We start from the raw sequence: 20,350 nt of genomic DNA on the forward strand, positions 1-20,350 counted from the left end.
TCTGAAATTGTCATGACAGTGGTAAAACATTATCAATTTTCAACTTCCATTACCTAATTTTAATACCCAAGACCTTCATGGACTAAATTATTTTCAAAAGGAAGAAGCACAAACCTAAAATAGCTGCAGCAATTATCTTACGTTGATTGAGGCAAGATCAAGAAACCAACGTGAGGTAAACATTTTAATTTATAGCACGAGTGTGGCACTGGCTAGCTAGCATTTATTACCCCGCAGAAGGTAACAGTGATCTGCTTTCTTAATTAACTGTAGTCTTAATGTCTGCAATGGTTGAAGACACGGAGTCAAGTGTCATGAAACATACCTCCCTTCTTTTTAGTTTACAATTTTGTGATAATTTGTACATATTGGATATTAAAGAATGCCTGCAAATATCCAGCTTGGAAAGACAATGGATCCAGACTCAAAAATACATAAGTTAGTCACATTTCAGTAGTTGCTTTACAGAACACCAGAGAGGAAAAATGGATTGGCAACAGCAAGATGCTATTCTCCAAGTTTCATTAGCATCTTGAAAGACAGAACCAATGATAAAAGACAGGTAAATATCCATTCACCAATAACAACAATTCTACAAATGTTGCTAATGTCAACAATAAAAGACACCAAATAAGCAATATAGTCATCCTCAACTAAAACAACTCAAAGACTCTACTGGATGGCGCATTTTATCATTTTTTGAGGTAACTAGATAATAAAATGCCTTCTCTTTCAAGATGTAGGAAAGTAGGAACATGAGTTGGCCATTCAGCCCCTTTAGCCTGTTCCTCTATTTAATGAGATCATGGTTGCGTCTTGCAACTGGCTTATGAATTCTAGTCTACTGGCCACATTTTAATTGGTGCTATAATACAATAAGTTAAAAATCACATAACACCAGGTTATAGTCCAACAGGTTTAATTGGAAGCACTAGCTTTCGGAGCGCTGCTCCTTAATCAGGTGGTTGTCCACAACCACCTGAAGGAGCAGCGCTCTGAAAGCTAGTGCTTCCAATTAAACCTGTTGGACTATAACCTGGTGTTGTATGATTTTTAACTTTGTGCACCCCAGTCCAACACTGGCATCTCCAAATCATATAATACACTAAGAATTAAAAATGTTTGTTGCAGTCAACCATGGTGAGGATGTTAAGATAATTCACTTCTCTTCACGTGGTCATATAAAATCCATTGCACCTTGGTGTGATGGGAGCCTTCAAGAAGTAGCTGAAGTGGGAAGGACATATCTGGACAGGGAAAATTACTCAATTGTCTCCATTGTGGTCAGGAGCAGTGGTAGCCAGATATGGTTCTTCATATGTTATAGTTGGCACATATCTTCATGACTGTTTTTTGATGACTTGAGTGGGTCAGGGATAGTTTATCCCCCTTTATTGACTTTCATTTTAAAAGAATTAAATAGATGAAAAGTGTGGGATCGTGGTAGTCCAACTTTGTCGTAGCTGCTTATTTTCTTACCCAGTCAACGTTGCATTTACTGGGTTATGCTGGTGCCTGCCTCACGTTGGAAAGATTAGACTCGCCTAACTAAGTTGCGGTTTCCTAAAACCTTACTGCCATTCGCGATCGTTGCTAATGTGGTTACTAAGTAGGCCACTTTACATCTGATAAAAACGCCGTTTTCGCTCAGACTTTCCAGCGAGGCAGGAAATGATAACAGCCAGCCTTCTTCTGCTTTATATACACAGAGAGGTAAGTGCAGCAGATTCAAACTGGGCTCTTCACATTCAGGACGGTTTAAGGTGCTGGATTCTCGGGGGCTCTCTTGTGGACAGGAGATCATTCAGAGGCAAGATGCCGGTCAGATTCAGTGACATGAGTAACCTGGCCTCCCCGAAGACGGTGAGCCGGCTGCTGGAGATGCTCTTCACCTGCACGGCCTTCAGCCTGGCGAGGGCAGCGGGGCTCCCCGGCTGGAGCGGGGCCTTCGCCACTTTCGCCATGTTCACCTGGTGCTTCTCCTTCGTCGCCACCCTGCTCGTCTTCCTGGCCGAGTTCACACAGTTCCACAGCCTCCTCACCCTCTCGTGGAAGAATCTGCCCGTCACAGTGGCCGCCTTCTCTGCCCTCATGAACATGGCCGCCTCGGTCACCTACCCGCTGATGGTGCTGAGTGTGGCCGTGGCCCAGGAGAACTGGAGCGAACTCTCTTCTTATCAGATCGCCGCCGCCCTCGCCTCCTGTCTGGCTTTCCTGGCCTACTCGGTCGAGCTCCTCGTCCTCCTTCTCTTCCTCAACAAGGACAGTGAGGGCAGAACGGCTTACATGGCGACCGGTCCCGGTCTGCTCAAGGTTCTCGAGGTTTCTCTGGCCTGCGTCGTGTGCGTTACCCTGACAACCGTGAGCAGTCCGGAGTTCGCGGGCTTCCGTTGGGCCGTTGGTGCGCTCTGCGCCTGCGCCCTGCTCTCGCTGGCGGTCATCCTCATAATGGTGGGCGAGTGTCGGGCCCGCTGCCCGTTCCCCTTCACCCAGCTCCTGCTGGTCTTCAGCGTCCTGGCCTTCCTCCTGCAGGGGGCCGTGCTGGCGGTCTGGACCCTCCAGCTCCGTCGCGAAGCCAGAGTGCTGGACAAGTGCTCACAGATGAACTGCCGCTGGAATCAGATGCTGCTGTCCGCCGCTCTCATCGCCCTGAACCTCACAGCCTACCTGACCGACCTGATTTACTCCATCCAACTGAGCTGCTGCAGGAGCTGACATTCTGCCAGACTGTGTCATGGGCTGAGGGTAAGCTGCTTTCCCTTTAACTTCTATGAAACAGGGTCACTGGACTCGAAACTCTGGCGTTAACTCTGCTTTTCTCTCCACAGATGCTGCCAGACCTGCTGGGTTTCTTCAGAAATTTCTGTTTTTGTGTACTTTTTTTTCCTCTTTATTTTCGTTATCTCTTCATTGTGGAGCATTCATTACATCCAATCTTGGGGTCCAAAGTGTGGAGCTGGAAAAAGCACAGCAGGTCAGGCAGCATCTGAGAAGCAGGAGATTTGAAATGTCGACTCTCTTGCTCCTCAGGTGCGGCTTGACTTGATGTGCTTTTTCTAGCTCCACACTTTATTGACAGACTTTACAGCATCTGCAGTCCTCAGTATCTCCAAGTTATATAGAATCTTCCCTTCCTTACCCATTCACAATAATTAAATGCCTTTATGGCCAGATGAATGAGAGAAGGGCATGGATAAGGTGAATAGCCAAGGTCTTTGTGAGGGGAGGGGAGTGCAGAACTAGAGGGCATAGTTTTAAGGTGAGAGGGAAAGATTTAAAATGGATCTGAGGGGTAGTTTTTTTCATGCATAGGGTGGTGCGTGTATTGAACGAGCTGCCAGAGCAAATGGTAGAGGCAGGTACAATTACAACATTTAAAAGGCATCTGGATGGGTATATGAATAGGAAGGGTTCAGAGGGGGATGTCTGGTTGGTATGGATGGGTTGGACCAAGTTTCTTTGCTGTATGACTCTATGACAGCCACAGTTTTAAAAAAATAATCACAAATGAACACTGCTGTGGAAATACACCAATCTTAAAAGTTAACTTCATCTCCATCTCCATGAATGCTGCCACACCTGTTGAGTTTCTTCAGCATTCACCAGAACATAATTATTAAGAGCAGGAGTAGGCCGGTTGACCCCTTGATTCTCCTCCACCATTCATTACAATCGTGATTGATCCCCCCTCTCTTCACTCCACTTTCCTGCCCAGACCCCATAACCCTTCAACTCCTTTCTGATAAAACATCTATCTCCTCCTTAAATGTACTCTGTACATTCTCTCTGTACATCATTTTATTTATTACCTGCACATCATTTTATAAAACAGGCTACGCCTAGGTTACAAATACATTTTGTTCTTCAGTTGATTATTATGCAAGTTAAAATCAATATGGTACAATGTAAAATAGTTGTTAATAAGTATGAGAAAATAATTGCATGTTGCATCTAATATACTTTATATATAATATATATATATTATATATTATACTTAATGCTAATATACCTTATATAAGACCTCATTCTAAAGTAGGAGTGTTTGTAAATTGGACATTTATGAATCCGATCATCTGTACATGTACCTTTTTAAATTGTATACATTGTCAATTATTATACAGCAATTCTGACAGAATAGCTAAGTTAGGGCAAAGTGGAAGTTATCGATAAGTTACTGGTCAAATGAAATGATTGCTACATGGTGTACCCACTGTCCAGATAGGTAAGTTGAAAGAGATTATAGAAACAATGTCGGAACCTTTGAAACATTTCAGCTGAAGGTGAGAACTTTAAATTATTGGTTGACATAACACAGAATGATGCTTTTTGACCGGATGCTTAGCAGAGTTATTACATTAAGCTCATTTTCCACCCTCCTTTTATCACAGCCTGAAATTATTTTTCTCATTTGTATTTATAAAACTCTCCTCAGAATTGTTCCTATTTCCACCATCATTTTATGCAATTCATTCCTGAATATAATTTCGTTTAAAAATAAGCTTCCTTCTGTTGAGCTGATTTGTTTGCCTGTTACAATAATTCTATATTATTTGGCTGTCAAGGATTCTGCTACGAAAGAGTTTCTCCTCGTTTAGTGTATCAAAAACATTCACAATTTTGAACAACTCAACCAAATGTCATAGGATTCCTATAGTGTGGAAACAGGCCATTTGGCCCAACAAGTCCACATTAACCCTGCCAAGAGTCATCCAGACCCATTTCCCTACCCTAAATTTATCCCTGACTAATACACATAACCTACATTTCCCTGAACATTATGGGCAATTTAGCATGGTAAATTCACCTAACCTGCACATTAGATTAGCTTACTTAGTGTGGAAACAGGCCCTTCGGCCCAACAAGTCCACACCGACCCGCCGAAGCGAAACCCACCCATACCCCTACATTTACCCCTTACCTAACACTACAGGCAATTTAGCATGGCCAATTCACCTGACCTGCACATCTTTGGACTGTGGGAGGAAACCGGAGCACCCGGAGGAAACCCACGCAGACACTGGGAGAATGTGCAAACTCCACACTGTCAGTCACCTGAATTGAACCCGGGTCTCTGGCGCTGTGAGGCAGCAGTGCTAACCACTGTGCCACCATGCTGCCCACAAAAGAGTAACCCACCTAGACCCATTTCCTTCTGACTAACACTATGGGAAATTTAGCATGGCCAATTCACCTGACCTGCGCATCTTTGGACTGTGGGAGGAAACCGGAGCACCCAGAGGAAACCCACACAGACACAAAAACGTACAAACTCCACACAGTCACCCAAGGTTGGAATTGAACCTGGGACCCTGATGCTGGGAGGCAGCAGTGCTAGCCACAGTGCCACCCTTAATTGATTTTCATCTTTGGATTGTGGGAGGAAACCTGTGCAGACACCGGGAGAATGTGCAAACTCCACACAGACAGTCACCCAAGGAGGAAATCGAACCAAGGTCCCTAGTGCTGTGAGGCAATAGTGCTAACCACTGAGCTACTGTACTGCCCTCCCTCTTAAACCTGTCTGTTCTAAAGGGAACAATTATAGATTGTAGTATGTTCACTTAACAGAGTCTTTCATCCATGATATTTTTCTGGTAAATCTCAACTGCACCTTCTCTCTAATGTCCTTTTTCCAGTGTGAAACAAAATACTCAAATTGAGGCCAAACCAAAGTTTTATATAAGTTTAGTATAACTTCTTTACTTGTATGCTCTTTGCCTCTTTTGATAAAACCAATGTTTTCATAACTTTCTCAAAACTTTATATATGTACACTTTAGGGTCTCTCTGTTCCAACATTTCCTTTATAAATGAACAGGCAGATTTTGGAAGTATGCTCCGTATGCCTTTTAATATATGTCAAAAAGTGTAGTCCCAATACCCAACCCACGAGGAACACAAATGAACATATAATTGTGCCTGAAAACCAATCATTCAGCACTTTACTCCATTTTATGTCCCTTAACCAATTTCATATCTGCTTTACCGCTGTTTCTTTAAACCCATTTTTGCCCCCATGATAAACTAATGGAGAAAGTGAAGTCACATGGTGTGCAGGGTGTTCTAGCTAGGTGGATAAAGAACTGGTTGAGCAACAGGAGACAGAGTAGTAGTTGAAGGGAGTTTCTCGAAATGAAGAAAGGTGACCAGTGGTGTTCCACAGGGATCAGTGCTAGGGCCACTGTTGTTTGTGATATAAATAAATGATCTGGAAGAGGGCACTGTTGGTATGATCAGCAAATTTGCTGATGACACGAAGATTGGTGGAGTAGCAAAATGCATAAGGGACTGTCAAAGAATACAGGAGACTATAGATAGGCTGGAGAGTTAGGCGGAGAGTGGCAGATGGAGTTCACTCCAGGCAAATGTGAGATGATGCATTTTGGCAAGTCTAATTCTAGAGCGAATTATACAGTGAACGGAAGAGCCTTGGGAAAAGTTGATGAGCAGAGAGATCTGGGAGTGCAGATCCATTGAAGGTTGCTGCACAGGTGGATGGAGTGGTCAAGAATGCTTGCCTTCATCGGTTGGGGTATTGAGTATAAGAGCTGGCAGGTCATGTTAAAATTGTACACGACATTGGTTCGGCCGCATTTAGAATACTGTGTACAGTTCACATTCCCTGAATAATTTGGTCGCCATATTACAAAAGGATGTGGACGCTTTGGAGAGGGTGCAGTGAAGGTTTACAAGGATGTTGCCTGGTATGGAAGATGCTACCTATGAAGAGAGGTTGAGTAGACTAGCTTTGTTTTCATTAGAAAATAGGAGATTAAGGGGGGACCTGGTTGAGGTCTACCAAATTATGAAGGGTATAGACAGGGTAGATAGAGATAAGCTTCTTCCCAGGATGAAGGATTCAGTATGAGAGGTCTCGCCTTCAAGGTGAGAGGTGAAAAGTTTAAGGGGGATACAAGTGGTAAGTACTCTACACAGAGGGTGGTGGGTGTCTGGAACGCATTGCCAGCAGAGGTAGTAGAGGCAGGCACAGTAGATTCATTTAAGATGCATCTGGAGAGATGCATGAGTAGGTGGAGAGCAGGGGGATATAGGTGCTTAGGAATTGGGCGGCAAGTTTAGATTTGGATCGGCTCAGGCTTGGAGGGCTGAAGGGCCTGTTTGTGGGCTGTAAATTTTCTTTGTTAAGTTTATTATGCGTTGGTCAGTTAGCTCAGCTGGTTAGAGCATGGTGCTAATAATGCCAAGGTCATGGGTTCATCCGCCACACTGACCAAGTATAAGGCTGAGGTGGGCTAGCCAGCGAAGTCTGCAGTGCTGCGTCAGGGTTGGCGATTGCTTTTGGGCGGCACGGTGGCACAGTAGTTAGCACTGCTGCCTCACAGCGCCAGAGACGCGGGTTCAAATCCTGCCTCGGGCAACTGTCTGTGTGGAGTTTGCACATTCTCCCCATGTCTACGTGGGTTTCCTTCGGGTGCTCCGGTTTCCTGCCACAGTCTAAAGATGTGCAGGTTAGGTGAATTGGCCATGGTAAATTGCCCGTAGTGTTAGGTGAAGGGGTAAATGTAGGGGTTGCTCTTTGGAGGGTCGGTGTGGCCTTGTTGGGCCAAAGGGCCTGTTTCCACACTGTAAGTAATCTAATCTGTAAGTAATCTAATCTAATTATGTGGTGTGTTGTCAAATGTGTTTTTGAGAATCTACATGCTTAATGGCAGGGTCGTGAATATGTAGAATTCACTAACACGGTACAGTGAATGCTGGCCTCTGAATAAATTTTGAGTACATTGATTTTTTAAATAGTAATGGGTTGTGGAGAACAGGCGGGAAGGCGGATTTGAGGCCAAGATGAGATCAGCCACAATCATATTGAGTTGCAGAGCCGGCTTGAGGGGCTGATTTACGTACTCCTCTTATTTCTGATATTTTTAACAGTAAACTTATTACTGTCAGCCACTTTATTTAAAATTCATTCAGGGAATGTGAACTTCACTGACTAGCCCAGCATTTATTGCCCACCTCTAATTGCCTGTAAGAACATGTAGTAAGCTGTTTACGTGAACCACTGTAGTCCATTTGGTGTAAGTACGCTGTTATAGAGGGAATTCCAGCATTTTGACCCAATGATTAGGTTAGGGTTGTGGGCCAGATCAGTCAATTACGATTTTCCATTACTGCATCTATGCTGACTTTTTAAAATTAGTCTATATTTTTTCAAATACCAGTTAATTTTGTCCTGGATAGCTGTCTCTATATGTTTCTCCACCATTGATGTTAGGCTAACTGGCCTGTAGTTACCAAGTTGAATCCTTGTTTAAACAGGTCTGTAATATTTTCAATCTTCAGATCCTTTGCATCACTCCCATCTGGGAGAATGATTGGAAGAATGTGGGCAGAGTCTGCACAATTTCCGTCTTTAATTACATATCCAATCTAGACCAGGTAATTTTTCTATTTTGTGTCCTTTTATAGATTATAATGAAAGTTTTTGTTCATATCACCAGCAGCTCCTCCTATAAATGCTACACGAATGCTCTGTTCTGGTAAAGACAGACGCAAGGTACTCATTTAGTACATTCGCCATGACCTGTGCCTCTGCAGAGCTATGTTTTTGTCTCCCGTCAGCCCATTCTTCCTTTGACTGCTCTTTTACTTACCTGTATATTTATAAAACATCTTTTTGGGTTCCCTTTTATCGCTAATTGTTTCTCATACTTCATGCTTGCACAGGGTGGTAAAAGTGTAGCACTGTCTCCTGCATATGTCAGTTAATACTAAATAATTGGTTAGTTTTTAAGTTTGTTAGCTGAACAGCTATGGGACAAAGGTAGGTAATATAGACTTAGTTCTGAAATCATCTCGTTAAACTAGAATAGGATGAAGCCATCTAGCCCATTTGGTCTGTTTAATATGTTCCTGAGCAGTATCTAAATGCTTGGAATCTTTACCTTGTGCGTTTGGAATCATCTGTCTTTGTGCAACCTGTATATTAAATTTCAATAATATTACCTCCCAAAATTTCCATCAATAGAATGGATCCAAAGTATATCTCCCACCCCCAACCATCAATTTGATTATCCCATCCCTCTCACAAGCACAAATATACCATTTACTGAGCAATGCTTTGGGGACCAGAGCCCAGCTAACTCACTTGAAATCTCCATATCCTCATTGAGCATTACATAGTCAATTGTAACCTCTCTGTACTTATCCTTGTTTTTGATCATCTTTTCTCCCCCTCAACTAATCTCCCTTCCTTAATTTCTTCCAAATTGCCTTCCTCTTTTGTATTCACCCTCTTCTCCCTCACTGTTTCCTTGCTGTGCTCCCATCAACATACTTGCAAGGTTCCTGAGTTTCACAATTTGCTGTGAGTTGCTGTCAAAATTGAACATTAGAAACTAGTGAGAATGTTGGATAGTCTCCATAGGAAGGTGTATGGAAATCAAGTGCAGCCATGATCACATTGGAATGTTGTGAGAAGAAAGGCAAGTCTGGTATCTTGGATAAAGGCTAGGACAATGAGTAATTCACAGGGATCATTAGCAGTTGAGGCAGCTACTGTATATGACTTTAGTGTGAAAATGTGCTCTCAAAAACTGTTGCTCAAATACTTAGTGTATTAAGTAATATGAAACCATTCAAAGGGATGCTGCAAATTATCTTCCTTCACTTACATCTACTTCCCCTTAGTCCAACTAAATTTTTACCCCATTGTCTAACTATGACTGACCTAAATATTACTCTTAGCTGTGGTTCTCTGACACAGAATGTCAGCTGATGTATTTGCTCATGGACTTTCCTGATGTCCCAGGGTGTGGATAGAGAGCCATGTAAAAAGGTCAGGGAAGGTGGGATAGTGAGAGCAGGGTGGTCCTGTCTGATGTGTCTCTTCATGTATTTCAGATGCTTCCTTGGATGACATTATCTGCTTGTCAAATGATTCACTGTATGATCCTGGAATGTAGGTGCTCATCGTGCTCCCAGTTCCCATAAATATGGAATCTTTGAACCAGTTTCCACCATTGTCTTCCACTGAATCTTGGGTTTCAGACGAGACTGTGGTTTCTCAAGTGATGAGTTAGCAATCAGTTGAAGACTGAATGAGTTGCTTATGTGTGACCCTCAAACTTCAAACTGCACACTGCCTGACAAGGATGTTTATTTGTTGAAAATGTGTTGCTGGAAAAGCGCAGCAGGTCAGGCAGCATCCAGGGAACAGGAGAATCGACGTTTCGGGCATAAGCCCTTCTTCAGATTCCTGAAGAAGGGCTTATGCCCGAAACGTCGATTCTCCTGTTCCCTGGATGCTGCCTGACCTGCGCTTTTCCAGCAACACATTTTCAGCTCTGATCTCCAGCATCTGCAGACCTCACTTTCTCCTCAAGGATGTTTATTTAGTGAGTGGCACAGAAAACCTTGAACTCTATTTGGTTTAAACTGTATCAGTTTATGTGTTTAATATATTTTGTATTTTATAAATAAGGCAATTCTGTTGTGTTGAGCCCAAGAATATTTGTGAAAACAATTTTGTAAAATTTTTCTTTGATTAAATTGTAAAATATAAACTTCTTAAAACACATGTTTGACTTGGACCATGTTTTTCTTAATGTTGTAAATTTTTCTATTTATCACCCACTGTTTATAGGGAATGTATTATATTTTGAGTGGGCCAGATTTTTGTTAATACTAGCATTCATTGTAATTTCATTGCTTGTAAATCTAACTGGTTCACACAGGATGGGTGGAGTAGCCTCCTGCATCTGTAGCAGTTCTGAGATTCTGTAGCTGTCTAAGCACTCTGCTGCTGCCTGCTGCCCAATGATGAATCAGGATTTTGTAACTTACCCCTTCAAAAGTGTCAACTGGAGAGCACACTAATTTGCAATGCCATTGTGACCAAAGTACTAAAAGTACAGATGTGCAGTCAAAGTAATGGCAATATCTCTTGTACATTCAAGTCTAAGGACAGTAAAAGAGGTGGAGGAGTTGCATTACTCATTAGGAAGAATATCACAGCCATATTGAGGGAGAACACCTTGGAGGGTTCATCAGTGAGGTTATATAGGAAGGGTGGAATCACTTTGGGGTTGCACTCTAGCCCTCCCAACAGCCAGTGGGGAAAAAGAGGCACAAATATGTGGACAGATTATGGAAAAGTGTGAAAACAACAGGGTTGTTGTGGTGTGTGATTTTTAACTTCCCATATATTGACTGGGACTCGCTTAGCATTAAGGGCTTGGATTGGGGAGTCATTTGTTTGGTGTGTCCAAGAGGGTTTCTTGAAGCAATATGTAAATAGTCCAACTGGGCAAGATCATATTAGACATGCTATTGGGGAATAGGCCTGGCCAGGTGATCAAAGTTTCAATGAAGGAGCATTTCAGGAACAGTGACCATAATTCTGTACATTTTTAAGTTACTTGTGGATAAGGAGAAGAGTAGACCTTGAGCGAAAGTACTAAAATGGGGAAAGGCTAACTAGGACAATGTCAGTCAGCATGTAGATTGGGCCAGCTGTTTTGAGGGTAACTCTACATCAGCCATGTGGAAATCTTTTTAACGGCCAGTTAATTAGAGTTCAGTACCAGCATGTTACTGTGAAATTGAAGGAGAAGGATGGCAAGATTTGGGGACCTTGGATAACAATAAATTGAGCTTATTCAGAAATGAAAAGGAGACCTATGTAAGGTTTAGGGAACCTGAAGACAGACAAAGATATCAAGCTATAAAAAGAAACAAGGAAAGAACTTAGAGTTAGGAGGGCTAAATGGGCCTTGAAATGACTTTGACAAACAAAATTTAAGAAAAGTCCCCAGGCTTATATATGTATATAAGGAGCAAAAAGTAAATAGGGAAAGGGTAGGGCAACTCGAGACAACGGAGGAAATCTATGCTTGGAGCTGGACTTTTGTGAATACCAATACGAAGTATTCATTAAGGAGAAGGATATTGTGGTGGTGAATCTAGAGAGGGGTATGTTGATCTTTTAGGACATGTCGATTATAAAAATGGTGTTTTGAAAAGCATTAATGTAGACACATCTTCAGGATGTGATGGGATCTATCCCAAAATACTGAGGCAGGTGATGAAGGAAATTTCTGGGGCCTGGCATGCAATCTTTACAACTTCTTTAATTGCAGGCAAAATCCTAGAGGACAGGAGAATAGCCAACGTTGTTCCCCTGTTTAAGAGCAGTAAGAATAATCTGGGAAATTGCAAGACGGTGAGCATTATGTAATTGGTAAGGAAGTTATTGGATAAGATATTTAGGGACAGGATTATTCACATTTAGAAAAATATGGACTTACTGGTGAGAGGCAGCATGGTTTTTGAGTTAGTTTGAGGAAAAGATAAAGATTACTGTTAAGGGTAGAGCTATGGATGTTATCTATGTGGACTTTAGCAAGGCCTTTGACAAGATCCTTCATGGCAGACTGATCCAGAAGATGAAGTCACGCAGGATCTGTGGTGAGCTGCTAAGATGGATACAGAACTAACTTGGTCATAGAAGACCGAGAAGTGAAAGGATGTTTTTATGACTGGAGACCTGAGGCTAATGGTATTCAAAAGGGATCAGTGTAGGGACTACTGATTAGTAACTTTGCAGACGGCACAACGGTTGGCAGAGCTGTGGTTGTAAGGAGGATTGCCAGAAGAATACAACAGGTTATAGATAGGCTGGAGACCAGAGTGAAGAAATGGCAAATGGGCTTTACTCCAGACAAATGTAAGGCGCTACACTTTGGAAAGGTCTAATGCAAGACCAAAGTACAGAGGAAGTGGCAAAAACTCTAGAAGCATTAATGTACAGAGGGGCCTAGGCATACAAGTCCCTGAAACAGGCAACACAGGTGGATAAGGTTGTCAAGAATGTGTATGGCATGCTTGCATAGAGTATAAAAATCGGTAAGCCATGTTACAGCTGTATAGAACATTAGTTAGTCCACATTTGGAATATTATGTACAGTTCTGTATGCCACACTAATAGAAGGATGTGGAGATATTGGAGAGGAGGTTTACTAGCATGTTGCCTGGTTTGGAGGGCATTGGGTATGAGAAGTGATTGGACAAAATTGGGGTTTGTTCTCATTTGAATGTTGGAGGCTGAGGGATGACCGATTAGAGGTTGACAAAATTATGAGGCACTGGTAGTTAGTCTTTTTTTCCAGGATAGAAATGTCAGTCACTAAAGAACATAGATTTAGGGAAAAAGGGGAAAAGTTTAAAGGAGATATGAGAGACTAGTTTTAAACACAGAGAGTGGTGAGTGCCTTGAATGCGTTGCTCGGGGAGGCGGTAGAAGCAGATAGAATAGCAATGTTGAAGAGGTATTTTGACAGTATGTGAATAGGTAAGGAATAGAGAAATACGGACTGGTGAGGCAGAAGGTTTTTAGTTTAGAAAGAAGTCATGTGTCAGTGCAGGCTTGTGGGCTGAAGGCTTGTTCCTGTGCTGTCCTGTTCTTTTGTCCTTTGTTCTAAGAGAGTCTGGTAATATTCTCTGAACAATAGCGTAGTGTTTATGTGACTGAATTAGTCATCAAGAGAACCCGAGTCAAAATCTTATCAAGCTTGTTTGAGAATTTGGATTCAATTTTCAAAAATATTGATCTAGAAGTAATAAGTAGCCACGTGTGGAGTTTGTCATGCCTTAACAGATTTGAAGATAAATGTGGGAAATTACAGCAAAAATGGGAAACAATTGAATCTCCACATCACAAAAATCTCCAATTTGCCCCGAGTGTCAATAGCAAGGTCAGCATCTCACTGATAAATGGTGACCACTTTACTTTATTTCCATGCTTTTGCATTTCAATTATACCCCAACTTATTTCATTCATATGTAACTTACAATTCTCCCTTCCTCTCAGAAACTAGACTGGGACAGTTCCCTATTTACAGTGTGAGCTGAGAAGACTGCATTGTTTTATTTTACTTCATTGTTGATTGTGGCCCCAACTGTGCAAATGACTGTTTTACATCAAAGGACTAAGGAAGAAATTGCTGTACTTTTAAAAATCAATTTACTGAAACTCATTTGACATCATGTTTATGCTGTTGTTTGTCGTTCAAATTGTGGTTCAGGTTGTAAGTTTTCTCTCTGAGCTGGAAGACTTGTTCTCAGACGTTTCGTCACCATGCTAGCTAACATCATCAGTGAGCCTCCTTTGAAGGGCTGGCATACTGTCCCGCTTTCTATTTATGTGTCTTGGTCTGTTTTGGTGGGTAATATCACTTCCGGTTCTTTTTCTGAGTGATTCTGAGTAAATAGGGTCCAAATCGATGTGTTTGTTGATGGAGTTCCGGTTCAAATGCCAAGCCTCTAGGAATTCCTGTGCATGTCTTTGTTTAGCCTGTTCGAGGATGGATATATTGTCCCAGTTAAGCTGGTGTCCCTCGTCTGTGTGTAAGGATACTAGTGATAGTTGGTTGTGTCTTTTGGTGGCTAGTTGGTACTCATGTATCGTGATGGCTAGTTTCCTGCCAGTCTGTCCGATGTAATGTTTGTTGTAGTCCTTGCAGGGTATTTTGTATATGATATTTGTCTGCTAGTGATTGGTATAGGATCCTTTAGATTCATTAAGAGTTGTTTCAGTGTGTTGGTAGATTTGTGGGCTATCATGATGCCAAGGGATGGGAGTAGTCCGGTTGTCATCTTCAACATGTCTGTAATGTATGGTAGTGTGGCCAGAGTCTTTGTGCGTGTTGTGTCTTCTTGTTTAGGTTTGTTGTGTAAGAATATGTTGTTAAGAACATTTACTGTTGTTTGGTAAGCAGGAGGGGAGAGTTGTAAGAGGAAGCGGCCTGAGTTTAGGAGTCTGTATTCAAAATGAGATTTGACCATGAATACTCCTGGATAGTTGAGCAGCTTGTGGGTGTGAATGATACTGACAGAAGCCTTCAGAAAGGGCAGATGGTATGTCTCTTGCTCTCTGGTAAAATGCCTGAAGAAAGCCAGTTTATTCTCTCCCACCAGTTGTTGTGGACTATTGCTTTTACCCAATAAGTCAGAACTTCATAATTTGAACAAAAATCTGTGCCTCCAGTGGAGAAGTGAAGTAACTGACAGATTTGGGAATCCAAAGGAACATATCCGTCACATCTGGAGAACTGTTTCCATTGAATTGCTTTCCCAGTTTTTAATCCCCTCTACTTCTAGCAATTTTGTTTAGGCGTTTGGGATTGGCGAAGGTATAGAAGGAGATTAGAGTTACATGTTCACAAGAATACAGTTATTGACCTGGAATTTTAATTATTTACTTGCAATAAATAGTCATTTTTGTTAAGTACTTAAACCTGGTCTATGTTTTCTATTAACCTGAATTTATCAGATAATTTGGGCGTTTTGTGTACTTGCTTCTCTGATCCTCCGATCCTCCATTTTAATATGCCTTTATCAACATGTCTTATACATTTTATGGACATCATTCTGCTCCACCCTTCGTCCTCCAAAGTCAGCATCAGCATATCATTAATCTCAACAAGTATCATGGCTGATTGGACCAATTCCAAATCCACTTTAGGACTTCATTTTAGAGCTTGGGGCACCTTTGACTTGAATGGTTTTGGCATTAAAATGCTTCTGGCAGGTCTATTGACACACAGCAATACAGCCATCTCGTGCAGATACACAAGGATGTATCTTGTAGCTTCTCATGGTGATCACATACTTTGGGCTTATTGGGTGGCTGCAAACCTCTGAGAGTTGTATAGCTTTATAGACTATAAGACAGAGGGGTGGAAGCAAGGCCATTCAGCCCATCGAGTTCACTCCACCATTTAATGATGGCTGATGGACGTTTCAATTCCACTTACCCGCACTCTCCCTGTAGCCCTTAATTCCTTGCGAGATCAAGAATTTATCAATCTCTACCTTGAAGACACCCTATGTCCTGGCCTCCACTGCGCTCAGTGGCAATGAATTCCACAGGCCCACCACTCTCTGGTTGAAGAAACGTCTCCTCATTTCCATTCTAAATTGATGCCCTCTAATTCTAGGGCTGTGCCCACAGGTCCTAGTCTCCCCACCTAACGGAAACAAATTCCCAGCGTCCACCCTTTAGAAGCCATGCATTATCTTGTAAGTTTCTATTAGATCTCCCCTCAACTTTCTAAACTCTAATGAATACAATCCCAGGATCCTCAACCGATCATCACATGTTAGGCCTACCATTCCAGGGATTATCTGTGTGAATCTCTGCTGGACACGCTCCTGAGATGTGTGGCCTAAACGTGGACACAGTATTCTAAATGGGGCCTAACCAGAGCTTTATAAAGTCTCAGAAGCACGTCGCTGCTTTTATATTCCAACCTTCTTGCGATAAATGACAACATTACATTTGCTTTCTTAATCATGGACTCAACCTGCAAGTTAACCTTTAGAGAATCGTGGACTAGCACTCCCAGATCCCTTTGTACTTTGGCTTTATGAATTTTCTCACCGTTTAAAAAATAGTCTGTATCTGTATTCTTTTTTCCAAGGTGCAAGACCTCGCACTTGTTCACGTTGACTTTCATCAGCCGTTTCCTGGACCACGCTCCTAAACTGTCTAAATCTTTCTGCAGCCTCCCCACCTCCTCAGTACTAACTGCCTGTCCACCTAACTTCATATCATCGGCGAACTTCGCTAGAATGCCCCCAGTCCCTTCATCCAGATCATTAATATATAAAGTGAACGAGCCAGAGAGCAGGAAGACTTAGTAGCTGTGGCAAATAAGTGAGTGAAAGCTATTGTGGGGTGATGCTACATACAATAATAAGTTTAGTCATTCATGAGCAGTTCGTGTGCTGTGCCAGTGTGAAGTATCAGAGACAAGATAGTAGTTTGAGGCTTGGATATCTGAATTGCTGTGCAGTTAGGGAACATAAATTTAAGGTGAAGGGTAGAAGGTATAGGGGGGATGTCAGGGGTAGGTTCTTTACCCAGAGAGTGTTGGGGGCATGGAATGCGCTGCCTGTGGGAGTGGCAGAGTCAGAATCATTGGCGACCTTTAAGCGGCAATTGGATAGGTACATGGATGGGTGCTTAAGCTAGGACAAATGTTCAGCACAACATCGTGGGCCGAAGGGCCTGTTCTGTGCTGTATTGTTCTATGTTCTATGTTAGGCATTAAGAATGGCACCATTGTCTTGTACCTGAAAGGTTCCAGCTATGTCTGACATTTTGCCTCTCACACCACATGATTGCATGAGAAAGAGGCCAATTACATATTAAATGATGTGAGGAGCAGAAGATCGAGTCATGTAGCATAGAAATGCCTCCCTCAGCATCCCCCAAATCTATGTCAACTAACAAACACCAAATGGCATTAGTCCCATTTACCTAGGCTTAGTCCATAGCCAACTGTGCCTTGCCATTTTAAATGCTCATCCAGATGCTGCCTAAATATTGTGAACATACCTGTCTCGACCACCATCTCGGGTAACACATTCCATATTTCTACTACCCTCTGGGTAAAAGAAATTTCCTCAGATCTCCTCTAAACCACTTATCCCACACCTTTAAACTTGTGCCTCTGGTCTTAGACATATTAGTCATGAGGAAAAAGATTCTCACAATCTGTTTTGTTTATCCCTCTCAATATTTTGTATACCTCAATTTGATCCCCTCAACCTCCTCTGCTCCAGAGAAAAGGAACACAGCCTATCTAATCTCTCCTCAAACTGAGACATTTTATGTGTCACTCCTGTGGCTACACCACAGTAGTTTATACTCAACTACGCTATGGTCATAATAAGCTATTAGAACCATTATGAGAGCATCTTCACTAGTGGTTCAAGATGAAACATCAATATCATTCTTTTAAGAATAGCAAAAGCAGCCTTAACAGTTGCACTCATACTCCAAGCATGAATTAACACTACAAATATCCTGCAACTGGGGAAAGATTCTATAATCCTACCTTCCAACCACTCCACTTTACATTAAACAAAGGGAAGCAGCAGAGCTAAATATGATCTGAAATAACCAACAGCATTCATTACAGTAATTGAAGTGTTGGATTTTGCGTTTCATTTTCTCCTGCATTTGGGCCACACTCCAGCTCAAAACGAGAACATAGAGTTTGTGTTGAAAAAGCTCTGGATTTAATGAAGGAATAAAAACAACTGGTGGAGAGGAAACTCAACCCCCAGTACTCACTGTAACAGTACGTGATGCATTGAATCAGTGAGAGGGTGTACAACAAAATTGGCATAAGTTACTTTCTGGTGAAACAGTGAAGTGAGACATTCTGGCGGTAGACACATTGTGATAAATGGTATCAGTATGGTTCAGTTAACATTCACATTTTTGAGTCATGAAGTCATGGGTTTAGGTCTAGCTGCATCTAGATATGTGAGCACATAATTTGGGCCGATACTTATAGTAAACTAAAACAAAGAACTGCAGGTGCTGGAAATTTGAAATGAAAACAGGAATTGCTGGAGAAACTCAGCGGGTCTGGCAGCATCTGTGAAATGGGAAAAAAATTAATGTTTTGAGTCCAGCCACCCTTCTTTGGAACAGAAAGCATCTGGAAGAAAATGGTATTTATCTTGATAAGGAGTTTTGGTGGGGTGGGGAGGTGAGGAGTGAGCTGATATGTGGAGAAGGAGTACAGAGAGAGAGAGGATGAAAGTGATTGTTCCTCTCTCTCTCTGGACTCAGGTTCCACCTATTCCTCTAACCCCTGCGCACCCAATCCTCCCAATCCTTGTCATCAAGATATATACAACTTTTATTTCCCTGACGCTTATAGTGTACTGAGGAAATTTTGCACAGTGCGGGTATAAAATGTGATGTTAAACAGAGGTCCTCCTCAAGTGGGCCCCACTGCTCTATTTTGAAGGATTTTAAATGAGATTTTAAAAGACATTAAATTTCCAATAATTAAAATTTGAAGTAATGAGACTCCAGACGATACCTGAAAAATTAAACTTTCAGTGCCGGAGAGTTCGATTCATAATAATTAAGACATACCATGACAATAAAAATTCATGATTTGGACATGCCGGTGTTGGACTGGAGTGTACAAAGTTAAAAATCACACAACACCAGGTTATAGTCCAACAGGTCTAATTGGAAGCACACTAGCTTTGGAGCGTCGCTGCTTCATCAGGTGATAGTGGAGGGCTCAATCCTAACACAGAATTTATAGCAAAAATTTACAGTGTGATGTAACTGAAATCATACATTGAAAAATTGATTTTCTGTTAAGTCTTCCATCTGTTTGAATTCCATGATAGTTTCACTTCTTTCATGTGTAAATCACAAAACCTTTTTTTAAAAAGTTGCATTCTCAGGTTAGCTGTTAACAATGGTGATAGCTAGACAATATGTTGAAGGAGTTAGCCCCCTGTGTTCTCTGTCTATGCCATGATGTTTAGATCGATTCTAATCTAAAAAGCGAGATAACGGAGTTTTACATGAATTCATGCAGTTTTTGAGCTCAGACTTCTACATGAATGCATGCAGTTTTGAGCAAAGTACAATGTGACCCTGCAAGTACAAATTCACCCTACAAAATATATGTGTGCATCTGGGTCTTTGTCCGTGTGCACGTCTGTGTATGTGTGTGTCCATGTGTATAAGAGTGCCAGTGTGTGTGTGTGTAGGAGTGTGTGTGTGTATAGTGCTATGGTGGTCACCTGTAATGTGACATGAACCCAAGGTCCCGGTTGAGGCCCTCCCTATGGGTACCGAACTTAGCTATCAGCCTCTGCTTGGCCACTTTTCGCTGCTGCCTGTCTCGAAGTCCGCTTTGGAGGATGGTCACCCGAAGGTCCAAGGTCAAATGTCCCTCACCTCTATCCAAGGCCCTAAAGGAGCCTTCCACATCCATCAAAGTTTTACCTGCATATCCACTAATATCATTTATTGTATCCGTTGCTCCCGATGCAGTCTCCTCTACATTGGGGAGACTGGGCGCCTCCTAGCAGAGCGCTTTAGGGAACATCTCCGGGACACCCGCACCAATCAACCACACCGCCCCGTGGCCCAACATTTCAACTCCCCCTCCCACTCTGCCGAGGACATGGAGGTCCTGGGCCTCCTTCACCAGCGCTCCCTCACCACCAGACGCCTGGAGGAAGAACGCCTCATTTTCCGCCTCGGAACACTTCAACCCCAGGGCGTCAATGTGGACTTCAACAGTTTCTTCATTTTCCCTTCCCCCACCTCACCCTAGTTCCAAACTTCCAGCTCAGCACTGTCCCCATGACTTGTCCGGACTTGTCCTACCTGCCTATCTCCTTTTCCATCTATCCACTCCACCCTCTCCTCCCTGACCTATCACCATCCCCTCCCCCACTCACCTATTGTACTGCATGCTACTTTCTCCCCACCCCCACCCTCCTCTAGCTTATCTCTCCACGCTTCAGGCTCTCTGCCTTTGTTCCTGATGAAGGGCTTT

General features: G+C 42.4%; 1 protein-coding gene across 2 annotated transcripts in view; it reads left to right on the forward strand.

The window, feature by feature from the left end:
* Positions 1-1,665: 1,665 nt before the first annotated feature.
* LOC122562356 (myeloid-associated differentiation marker homolog) overlaps positions 1,666-20,350 on the forward strand; it is a 106,593-nt gene continuing 87,908 nt past the window's right edge. The window contains exons 1-3 of one of the 2 annotated variants that reach the window (XR_015761441.1): positions 1,666-2,745; positions 8,301-8,396; positions 9,861-10,166. Coding sequence is in view for 1 of the 2 variants with exons in the window: in XM_088000746.1 (XP_087856872.1) it covers positions 1,672-2,715 (1,044 nt within the window). In the remaining variant the exon portion in view is untranslated. Of the gene's footprint in view, positions 2,746-8,300; positions 8,397-9,860; positions 10,167-20,350 lie in introns of those variants that run through there. The other variant, XM_088000746.1, reaches the window with a different exon arrangement.

This window comes from Chiloscyllium plagiosum, unplaced genomic scaffold (assembly GCF_037043375.1).
Source record: "Chiloscyllium plagiosum isolate Xiang-an unplaced genomic scaffold, Cpla_swu_hap1 HiC_scaffold_25, whole genome shotgun sequence".
Taxonomy (NCBI): domain Eukaryota; kingdom Metazoa; phylum Chordata; class Chondrichthyes; order Orectolobiformes; family Hemiscylliidae; genus Chiloscyllium; species Chiloscyllium plagiosum.